General features: G+C 38.7%; 1 protein-coding gene across 1 annotated transcript; it reads right to left on the bottom strand.

Moving 5' to 3' along the window:
• Nucleotides 1-555: 555 nt before the first annotated feature.
• Nucleotides 556-11862, bottom strand: YPEL5 (yippee like 5). Its single transcript, XM_006168522.3, has 3 exons — nt 11721-11862; nt 3424-3588; nt 556-999 (listed from the first exon to the last, which is right to left on the bottom strand). The coding sequence occupies exons 2-3, from the start codon at nt 3562-3564 to the stop codon at nt 775-777; spliced, it is 366 nt and encodes a 121-aa protein (XP_006168584.1). The 5' UTR covers nt 3565-3588; nt 11721-11862; the 3' UTR covers nt 556-774.
• Nucleotides 11863-12090: the final 228 nt, after the last annotated feature.

Below are 12090 nucleotides of genomic sequence, written 5' to 3'. Positions count from 1 at the left end.
GTACTTTGTTCTTTTATAAGGTGTTTTAAAAGCAACACAGGACCAAAAACATCCAACTATTACTTTATTTATATTACTATGCTTAAGTTACATGGAAAAAGACAACCCAGCAATTCTGCCCCATTTCAGAAAAAGTTTCCAATGAACACCAATTATGTGGTGACAAATAACTAGGAATGGTGACATCTTTGGGTCAAGACTGACAAGGAAGAATGGGCTCTGGTGCTACGGTTCATCTCCAACAAGAATATTTCCACCCCAAACAAAAATATGCCACGCGGCCCAGCACAAGCCATGCTAACACTGAGCCTTTAGCGCTGGACACAGATTCGGATCTCTTCTCGGAAGCTAGCAAATCAAATTAAATAATTCGGATTTTAAAAAAAAAGTTTTAAAATTAAGCTCAAATAAGTTTAAAAACCATGCTCTTGACATATTTCCTTTCAAAAATTTACATAAAACACACTTCCCACTCTAATAGCCCAGATTTTTTTCCTTACATAGCCCACCATATAGCTGCAGATAGACTTTCTGCCTTAAGATGTAAACATAGGGGAAAAAAATTAACGGCATCTGAATACTCTCTCTACACACTGCTGTTGGATGGAAAATACAAAATTAAAAAAAGAAAGAAAGAAAGGTTCCGTCTTAGATTCTCACAACCTCTTGTTCCGCAGTTCATGAATCCGACTCTGATGCTAAGGTGACAGTGTATGTAAGTAGATTTTTTTCAGTGAAGGAGACCTGGGAAAAGATGGATTTATCTCTCTTTCTTCAAGAGTTATCAGATGGTACATGCTCCTCAAAGCCCTCACTCTCTCGAACTAGAGCACGTTCCAGGATCACACGGCCTTCCTTATAACGCTGGCTGTCTTCAGTGGCAAACTCATAGATCCACCCCAGTTTGCTATTGCAGTTTTTGCAGCTCACATCTCGAACCATGTGACGGCCAGTGAGCATGACTCGATCTTGAACTTCACTGTACTGCAGGTTAACTACCTAAGAAACATGTAAAAACAAACTTGTAAATGCATGTAAGTTATCTGCAAAATAAATACACAATACTATGGTTGGTGTAATAATTGCAACTTCAGGGACCAGCAGTTAGCGTAATGGCTATGTCGCTGTACTCCCACGTAGTCGACAGCGGTTTGCGTCCCGGACCCGGTGGCTTAAACTCACGCCGGGCGCGTGTGCGTGCGTGCCCAAGATCCCAAGAGGAGAATGGAGGAGAAGGGATTGCAGCATGGCCAACCCCTCTGGGGGGTGATTTCTCGCTTTCTGTCTCTGTCTGTCTGGCGAGCGCGCGTGCCCTATAGCAAAAACCTCTCCAAAAATAAAAAAAAAATTGCAACTTCAGAAAAGGAAATCAAAGTTGTTACGTAAATCAAACCCACAATACCCTCCCTAAGAACTATTTTTCTAGAGAATTATTTTATTATAAATATTTTAACTTTATTTTTTTATTTATTGAAATTTGATCAGAAAAGGGAGGTGGAGGGGAGAGTGAAAAATCAAGCTGTCAGGTCCAGGATTTGAACCACAGTAAGCCATGTGGGAGTCTAGTGCCCTCAACCACCATGCCACCTGCTGGCCCCAGCCAAGAACTATTTTTTAAAGGTTTAATTATTCATTCTTGCATGTGTATACGTGCGTGTGTGTGCCTGTGTGTGTATGAGAGAAAGAGAAAAAGTGAGGAAACCCCCAGCAAGGTTTTCATGCTGCAATGCATCCCCAGTCTCAGTCAGCCTGGATCATGGGCTTCTTGTGTGTCTCCAGGGAGGTTTTGGTATATGAACCCAGGATTTTCCCATGTGAGTCCAGTTCTGTTATGACTGAGTCACCATCTAGTCCCCTAAGAGTTATATTTAAAAGCTGCTGTGATAGGTAAACATCTAGAAATTGCACTGTACAGGACATTCCACATTAATGGTACATACTAGTTACGTCTGTGTATTGTAGTGACTATTGAAATGGTATCATAAACTGTACACACAGGGGACTAAGAAATGGAGCTTGGTAATGCAACTTGACCCACATCAAAAAGGCCCTCAGTTCACATTCCTGGACCTCGACCTCTCTGAGCATGGTGGCTGCACGTGCTTGCTATGATCTGTGCCAGCTGAGGTTAAGGATAGCTTGCAGTGTAAAATTTGAGGCTTCTCCCCATCATAGAAGAAATAAATGAATAAAAAATAATGTAAGTTTGAGTTCAGCTGTTATCTTTCACTCTTCAATGGTGAGTGCAAATAAAGCAATCAATGTAAAAGAGCCTAATATGCCAGTCTACAAAAAAGCTTATCAAAATTGTTTCTAAGAATTTATTTTATGTACAAACAGAATGGGTTAGACGGAGCCTACAAGACCATATAACACGATACATGGTTTTGAAGTGAGGACAAAGAAAATGAACACAATGAAGTGGGTTCTAAGACAATTTTTGAAGAATTCCCAATGACTCTGAAAACCCAATTTTCACATTTTACTGTTCTGTAAAGGATCAGATAGTATTTTTGACTTTGGAGGCTATATGGTCTTTGTTGTAACTATTTCACCCTGGTGTTGTCCCATGAAAGCAGCTATAGACAATACAAAAATGAGTGAGCATGGCTGTGTTACATTAAATTTTATTTACAAAAACAAGCAGCTGGCTTCTTACAGTGTGCCAACCTCTACTCTGTACCTAAATAAAGGTCAAGGGGTACACATTAAAATCTCTGAGAGAAAAACTCGTTTCTACATACAACAGAGGAGTACTCACTGGGAAAGTTTATCTGACTTTCTAAGAATAGTATCTTAGGAGAGTTCTATTTCTTAGTCTAAAAGATTTAGAAGTTAAACTTTGTTAACATATACTAGATTCCAAGAGACAGAATCACATCAACTAATTTAAAGGAAGCCAGAATTAGAAGCAGGTAGAATGGACACACATTTCCACATCAGGAAACACTCTGCCTATTGGCAAATGCATATCATAACCAAATCAAAATTCAGGTGAATGGTGAGCATGAATTAGAGCAAGAGAAGTTGGTTAAGAGACTCTTTATTCACGTTCACTGCAAAGATATAAAAGCTTAATGCAGCTATCTCCCTAAAAGGATAGATCAGTAACTGCAAGGCAAGAGAGGGGAGTATCTTTGTCCCTTCTTTCATAGTCTGTGCTAAAGTCACTATCAAGTTCTTATGCTGAGTGTTTCCTGAGGCAAGGGGGACTACTCTAATTTTTGTAACACATCCTTAAACTTTCATGGTTTAATATCACATTCTAGTAATGCTTTCCTAAAGTTCTATCAAAGACATTTAGAGGGCAATCATTTTTACAGATTTCAGCTCTTTCTGACTTCTGCTGGTATTTCTAAGCTTTGGCAAAGTATTCTCGTGTACTAACCCATTTAACCCTCCAAACCATTTTTTCTCACCAACCTTGTTAAAGAGAAATGCTCTGCCAGTGGCGCCTGTGAACCGAGTAGAGATGAGTTCTGAGCGGTTGGTCAGGATTGTATCACAGTTTGCACAAGAAAACAGACGGGTACCACCAATGTGATCAAGGAAAATTCTGCCCATTTTTATAGCTGAAGTTTTAGAAACCTAGAAGCAAAAAGAGAAGTATAATAATAATAATAAAACTGTTAGTACCTACTTAGGGGGTGTCATAAAGAACCACTTACATATATTTAATCTCTATAGTACTGAGTTTGCTATAATTAATTACTGTAAAAAAAATAGCTGATTCTAAATAAAAAGATCCAAAGTTCACACACTGCACATATAAATAAGCATACCAAAGCCAAGAACATTTTAGAAATAGCAAGCCAAGGAAGTAAACATGCTTAGGCAAGGCCAAGGAATGGTATCAGTTCTCTTTTGGTTGGTAATAGGAAAAGCTAGAAAGTGGAATTTCAGAAAATGAATGATTTAAAGGACTTACAGAGGGAAGAAAAAAGGCTTGGCATAAATGTTTGGAATACATGCTGAGCATGTGTAATTTGAGAAAAACATTGTTAGGTATGAATGAGGTGATCCATAAGAGTAGAAAAATGAGTAATTAGAAAGCAAGAAGAGGATATTCTGGTTTGAGACCAAGAGGTGAGTGGGTCTGTGGTCACCAGGTTCACATTTCAACTGTATAGGGGTGATGGCTCTGACTTCAGTAAGTTGGGGGTCTAATGTCTAGTGAGTACTGTAGTAGGTACTTATCAATATTTTGAAACTGCCACAACTCTGTGAGGTTCCCACCTCCACTTCAAAGATTATCCAAAGCAAGTCTAAGAAGGTTATAACTTAGCTGTTTAAGTATAGAAAATCAGTTGGAATGCAGGTTACTCAACTCTAAGACAAAGTTCTCCCATTACTCTATCCTGCTTCCCCTATGAAGAAGGCACATGATGGTTTAGGTCTAACATAAGAATAAAGCAACAAGAACACAGAGGGAAAGACAGGCTTTCCTATTATTGCATAACTTATTTATCTTTAAATCACAGAAGTGATGAAACATTGAGAAAATTAAGCTTTAAAAGAAATTTCTAAAACTATTATAGGGCAATCACAATTCAATATTTCAAAATTAGGAGAGTTCATACAGTTTTTGCAAATCCTTAAATTCACTGCAATTAATTCTCCTATAAAGCATTTTTAAACATCTAGGTATAGGGACCAGCAGTTAGCGTAATGGCTATGTTGCTGGACTCCCACGTAGTCGACCGTGGTTCGAGTCCCGGACCTGGTGGCTTAAACTCACGCCGGGCGCGGGTGCGTGCGTGCCCTGCGTAACTTTAAGCCACTGGGTCCGGGACATGAACCGTGGTCGACTACATGGGAGTCCAGCGACACAGCCATTACACTAACTGCTGATCTCTGAGTCATGTTTCTTAATACTGATCGTTAACACCAAGGAATCAACAGCAAGGTTTTAGAGTCTCAGCTGTTCGTTAATACTCAAGTTTTCAGATTTTGTATTTCTTTGAAGGCAAGTATATGTGCAGTCATTTAGCCTCTAGCTAGAGCTTCTGGGACTCATTCTTTTAAAGACAACTTACCTAACTTTTAAATGAAACATTCATATTATAATTATTTCAACCACAGTGCAGGAACAACTAGAAGTTTTTGAACCATAGCAGATACAACGCTTTTGTAGAAAATGTACTTGACTTCAAGATGAACTCTACCTATACCTTCTGCCTACATCTTTCTATCTTTGGTTTGAAATTATGATACAGTTACTAGGGATAAACAGATTTAACATTTGAATTCAGTCTATTTTTGACTCTTTAAACAAGTACATTTTACTGGATTCAATTATATGATTCATTACCAAGACCAAAAATATCTGGGCAGAACCCTTATGTTACACTATTCCTAGTTGTGGTTATTTATAGAATATTATTTATGTATATTAAACCATAAAATATAGTTTTTGTTTGCCAAAAAGATAAGCTAGAATCCCATGGAATCGAGCAGAAGAAAGAAAAACATTACTTGCTGTCAAAGGTTTTTAGAAAATAGTAAAACCTCACCTCGCTCATTAGGTTCCAAGAGATAAACCTTACACTTGCAGAGTTAGAAACTCAACCTAGGACTGACTTAAGCTATTTGAACTCTCAAAAGGCTGATGTCAATTAGAATGCTACTACTATGGTCTGAGTGTCTGTTCATCTCACCTCAAATGCATCACCTGAAACCTAATCACCAATGTGCCTGATGGCAATAGGGGGTGATTAGGATTCCCACCCTTGTAAAAGAGGCCCCAGAGAGCTATCTTGCTCCTTGTCACTATGGGAAGATACCTATAAGGCTCCACTGATGAATCAGTAAACAGACCATTATCAGACACCAAATCTGCAAGTCTTGGACTTCCCAGCTTCCATAACTTGGGAAAATGACTTTTTGTGGTTTATAAGCCACTCAGTCTATGCTATTGTTACAGCTGCCTGAAGGGGCTAAAGACAGCCACTTGAGCTGGGCTCTGAATGAAATCTTGCTCCAATTCTTTTCTACTTACTCTCTGATGATCAGAGAGACCAGATTGAGTCTTTTTCCCTCAGGCTTATTGTGAGCTCCAAGGTGCCTCTCCAGTATTCCCTATCTTGGGTGGTTGCAATTCTAATTATATACTCTCTTAAACTAGAAACTCAGGCAATTCTGTTACAAAATCACCAAGTCAACAAATATCTTAAAAAAAAAAAAATCACTTTTGCAAGTCTTTCCTCCCTCTTCCTCATCACTGTATTAATTTAAATGCTCATCATATCCATTTAAACTTTTGTGGGTTTTTAAAAAATTTTATTTATTATAGCATGCATGTGCTTGCCAGAGATAGAGAAATGAGAGAAGAAAAGTGAGAAAACACCCCCCGGGGGATGTCCATACGGAAATCTCTTCTCCTATAATCTATTTGGGATTTGAGGTGGACAAACATGCACGTGTACCCAGCATGATTTCCAAGCTACCAGGCCTAGCACTAGAACCACACAGTCAGCTACATGGGATCCAGCACCTTAATCACCATGCTACCTCCTGGCTCCAGCGTATTTTATTAAAAACAACATTTGTGCTAAATTAGTGCTACAAAAATAAGATCAAAGGCTTGTGTTTTAGCCACCATTTCTAAAAGCTCACAAGGAATGCTCCTCTATGAGCTTTGTAAACTTTTTGGACAGGACAGAAAATAGCTGATTCTTTTTTTTTTTTTTTTTTTAGAAAACTTTATTAAGGAATACCTTACATATGATAAAATCTACCCCCTGTAAATACATGTCCAATTCAATGAGGTTCTAGGAGCACCTTACTGTTTCCCTTACTAATAAAAGGCATGCTTTGGTTGGTATCTGTCAGTGTTGAAGTTTGAGTTCATAGCTAAAATTTGGGCCAGGTCAAATTCCTCATAAAAAGCTTAAGTTTTATTTAACATGCTTCTTTCTTTTTCAATGTGAAGCAAAACAAAACCACCAATTTTCTTGATTTTGTATAAGTAACATTTCCCTGATACTCATAAAAAGTAAGCTTCTTTGGTACTAGATTTTGTAGTTTCAGGTTATAAAATCATAAAAAGATTGAAGAAAAGTACCAAACTTGATAGTTTAACTTGGGACCTATTCTCAGTTTATCTGAACTCTCCTGAAACAGTGAGGGGCTGGGATGAAAATAAATGTAAAATTCATAAATTCATAAATTTCATCTCCATCTAGCAAATAGCTACCTAGAACTTCCAGTTTCTGATTTTAACAGGAGACTGATGAAGGAATCATACTTTAGGACCTCCACTTTTTACAGGGTTTGTTTTTTTTTAATTTAAAGAATTTGCAGAATCTATTAAAAGAAAAATCTTTTCTATTTAGAAGTCTATGAAAGACAAAGTTTCTAGGAATGCATTATTTTAAAAATCATACAGGATGGACTATAAGTTTTTAGTTTGTTTCCAGACCAATAAAATAATTTTCTAAAAAAGCTGCTGGTTTTATGTATACACTAACAAATGACTATGGTATCTTGTTCATTAGTATGACTCATTGCTAAATACAGCAGTCTCCTTTTATCCATGAGAGATACATTCCAAGACCTCCATGAAACTGAAGGTACAAAAGTACTGAATCCTATATAAACTATGCTTTTTCATATACATATATACCTACGATAAAGTTTAATGTGTAAATTGAGCACAGTGTGATTAATAATAACTGTAATAAAAGTTATATGATCAAGATATTAATCAAAATCTTATTTACGTTCGGGAACCAGCAGTTAGCGTAAAGGCTATGTCGCTGGACTCCCGCTTAGTCGACCGTGGTTCGCGTCCTGGACCCGGTGGCTTAAAACTCACGCTGGGCGCGTGTGCGTGCGTGCCCAAGATCCCGAGAGGAGAATGGAGAAGGGTGTGTGACCATCCCCCCTGGGGGGTGATTTCTCGCTTTCTGTCTCTATGTCTCTCTCTGTCTGTCTGGCGAGCGCACGAGCCCTATAGCAAAAACCCCCCCAAAAAAAAAAAAAAAGAAAAAAAAATCTTATTTACTTGCAAGTAACTGAAACCACAGATCCAGGGGGGGACTACTGTATTTTCCTTAAAAGCAGAGGTTAGTATCTGAAGGCCAGTGGGCTATATCCAGCTGTGCTCTGCCCAGAAGCTAAAAATGGTTTTATATTTTTAAATGGCTAAAAAAAAGTAAGACTATTTTGTGAGACATGATATGAAATTCACATTTCAGTGTCCTCAAATCAAGTTTACATGGAGCACAGCCACACCCATTTGTTTTCTTTCAGCAGCTTTCTCACTACAATGGCAGTAAAGTATTTGCTACAGGAATCTAGTGGTTTGCAAAGTTCAAAATATTTACTACCTGGCTATTCACAGAAAAAGTTTGCTTTGTTTGAAAACACGTTCTGGTAAGAGAAAAACTTTTCATTTAGAAAGCAGTCTTTCTCAGGAAAATTAAAAAAAAAAAAAAAAAAGGAAATTGGTTGGCCTTCCACCAATAGGTGTATTTGATAGGATCAGCTTAATACCACTCTTTTCTTCAGATTTTCTAGAGTCCTTAATTCTCTGTAACTAGTTCAGCATGTTGGAAAGCAACTACAAAGAGATGATAAAACAGTGGCAGAGCAGTAATGCAATGCTCTTAAGATGCTGAAGCCTCATGGAAAGGTCCTGGTTTGCATTCTGGGGTCCCGTGTACATGCTGGATTTGTTTGCCTGCCTGTGATCCTGGCTGGCTGAGGTTGGGGGTGTATCAGGGAGTGAAGATGCTGTAGGAGGTGTGTCTGTTGGCCTCTCTCTCATGGAAGTAGATAAACACGCTTTAAATAAAAAAAGGTTATAAAAATAGACAATATACACCCACCAGCTGCCTCCTTTCTCAACACCCAGGACTTACACAGTACAGCTAAGGCACTTTAGAGGCAAACTCAGCTATTCTCCTTAACAGCTTCGTAATCTTTGAGCAAGTTATCACCCCCTGTTCCTTCATCTGTATAATGGTAGCAGCAATATCTATTTCTGAGTTACAAAAATAAATGCGGATAATATATCCTGAGAACAGTGCGTAGCACAAAGTGAATAATAAATAAGGGTCAGTAAAACTAGATAGTCTTCAGCATTCTCCATCCCAGCTTCTCCCATCACAGAAGAGAAAAGCAAGACTCAGAAGGGATATGAAATAGTAACAATTAACCAGCTTCATCACCCTTAAAAGGTCGGTGACCAGGTGACAGAAATCACAAGTACAAGGAAAGCTAGAAACTCTCTAAAGTAGTCTTACTGTCATAATTCTAGGTTTTAAAAACAGGTAATTGCCTTCCTTTTAAGTAATGAATCAAGTTTGCTTTTAACTCTGGCAAATGGAATTAGCCAAAAGACGTACTACTTTTTCAGCCCTAAAAATGCCAGAGAAAATAGGTATCTATTATCTATTTACATCTCATAGGGCCTTCTGATGAAAAAATACCCAGTTCACAGATCGATTTCCCTCAGTAATGGAATTGTCTCCTCAGGGCATTTCTACTGAAACTCCAGAGTGGTAGGCAAAAACAGGTACAAAGATTCTGCCTACAAGGAAAGTCAGTATGCAAGATCCTGCTGCAGAAATGGTTAAAGAAATCTGCCCTTTCCCCTCCAGAGGAGCTTTGGTTTTGCAATGATTCTGCTAAGATAGAATCATTCAGAAGCATGCTTGTGCATCTGGTTCTCAAGTCTCTTCCCTCTTCAAAACAAAGGAAAGAATAAAAGTCAAACTGTTGACAGTGCTGGGTTAATTACAATAATAATTAACATTTAATGCTACTGTAATTTCATCAACTATTTCCATACTGATTTGTGAGTAAATTCTACTAGAAACCTATAAGGGAAGAGTTTGATCCATATAGCCAATGTTACAATTTCTATACAAACTATTTATCAAGTTAAAGTTTCAATGACACAAAAAAGTCATGTTATCCCCCTGCAATACCTGTTTAGTTTACTTTGTTGTGTCCAATGAGGCACTGATTGTAGAATTAGGTCTTCATTTGACAATAATTTTTTTATATTTTTGTCTCCCCCAATAATGCCTTATTTTTCCGTTTTGCTAAACAATGTCCAAGTTTGCTGTATTTCTATAATGCTGTTTAATCATTAGAAAATAAGGCTAGTCCTATTACTCAGCAAGTCATGAATCAGTGAACAATCTGAGTTGGTAATCTCCCCAAAAACCTCTTGGCAAGACAAATTAATGATCTTCTGTTCGTTGTGATGCAATAACAAAAGCCTTTAATGAAACAGAACAGAGTATAACTTAACTGCCTGGTTTTCTGATTCAAGTGTCAAGCAAGTTCATGTCTAGCTAAGATTCAGCTCCTACATTATACAGATGTTACCACATAGAATTACCAGGGAAATTGTTAATTTACATACCCATTTAGGCACTACAAAACCTAAAATGGTATTGTAACAATGAATATACATACATAGGACTGTTTTCATAGCTCATGAATGTTTCTAGGACTAGCTTCACGTTTTGTAGACTGTTGGAGGGAAGTACCTAATTTAATGATTTCTTTCTACATCTAATTTTTGGCCTTATTTCCTTTTATTTTTTGTTTCTAAATGCTTTTCCTACTAAGAGAAAAGGCAAGTAACAAGAATACAGGAAAGTCCTCAACAATACAGGTAACATTATCTTAGACTAAGCTACATATATTATCCTAACTTTATTGATAAGTTACTGTTAAAACCTGGTACAACATTAAATAATTTACCTAAGCACATTTCATCATGTCCCTTTTCCTAGAGATAAGATGGTTGTTAGAGGTAAACTTTAAAAAAGTCTACTTAAGAGACTGGGCTGGGTGAAGGTGTAGTAAACTAAGACAGTTTCCTCCAAAGAGCTTACATTCTACTTGGTGTTCCAGGACACACTCAGAAAGGTAACAGGGATACGTGGAAAGGATTTTGTATGCCAAATTGCACAAGCTCCACACTTCTTACAGATTTTACTACTTTGTAAATGTTCCAGGCCTCTGTGTTTCCTCCTAAGCCTTACTGCCCATTAGTAACCCAAACCCACTTCATTTTCTAGGTCTAATCAATATCAATCCACTACAGAGTGCATCTTCCTCCAGTCCTAGTTACTTCTCGGTGCTCCGATTTTTATCATAATTTTTGATTTACAATAATCGTTATACATATTTGTGAACTCTTATAACACTCATTTAACTTTGTACTGTTACTCAATATCATTTGTCTGTGTGGCTTTTAACTAAACTGAAAATTCTTCATAATTTCCTTCTTACCAGTACAAGTATGCAATACACTGTTGGGAAAATAATCCACCACGGCACTTCACATCTGGCAAAAATATGTACCCTGGTAACACTGCATGCTTTTCAGTTCCTCTTCTTGGAATGCAGCTGCAACACTGTATAAGTGGCTAGGCAAATTTAACTAATATCCTATACCCAACCCCCCCCCACAAGCCGCCCCCCCCCCTACTTCACCAGCAAGTCTACTAATTTTCCAAAAACACAAGGTTAGTCTGAGGTTACTTCAGGTTTTCCATTTGTCAGAGAACTGGAATAAAAATCCTCAGATTACCAACAGGGTTTTGTAAACAGAAAAAGTTTAAAAATAAATGAGCTGTACACTTCCTCAGACTTTCCCCTGAAAGGGAGACTAGCTGGTGTCAATACTAAGCAGATCTTTGTAGTATTTCAATTTCCCACTCTCGCTGATCATAATGCTCATTTGTTCCACCTACCTGCAGAGCACAGTAAAGGGGCTTGAAATATGCGCCCACTCTCCCACCAAGGGGTGGACCGCAGAAACCGGCCAGAACAGGGTGGTCGGAGTGCGGGTGGGCTCCACAGGCCGCGGGGCGGGGCCCCGCCAGCACCCCAATCACACCGCCCCAGCTGATTGCTGTCACGTGAGGCCCGCGGGCCAATCGGAAGGGGCCGGGCTGCGAAGCGCGGCGGCAGTAGCAGGGCCTCCTTGGGCACAACAAACACAGGCAGGAAACAGCTGAGCGGGCGGCAGGCGCGGGGTCCCACGGGCCGCAGCACCCTGCAGGCTGCCTGATCGTCACCCCCGCGCACTCTGCATTCAGTCCAGGTGCCCGCTGGCAGGCG

The sequence above is a fragment of the Tupaia chinensis genome, unplaced genomic scaffold, assembly GCF_000334495.1.
Source record: "Tupaia chinensis unplaced genomic scaffold, TupChi_1.0 Scaffold145860_1, whole genome shotgun sequence".
Taxonomy (NCBI): Eukaryota; Metazoa; Chordata; class Mammalia; order Scandentia; family Tupaiidae; genus Tupaia; species Tupaia belangeri.
Note: the sequence above shows the minus strand (reverse complement) of the source record. Positions and strands in the feature narration are given on the sequence as shown.

Coding starts and splice junctions, on each gene's coding strand:
- YPEL5 (XM_006168522.3), bottom strand. CDS start 3,564: ATGGGCAGAATTTTCCTTGATCACATTGGTGGTACCCGTCTGTTTTCT. Junction 1,000..3,423: donor GAGCATTTCTCTTTAACAAG/GTTGGTGAGAAA, acceptor CATGTTTCTTAG/GTAGTTAACCTGCAGTACAG.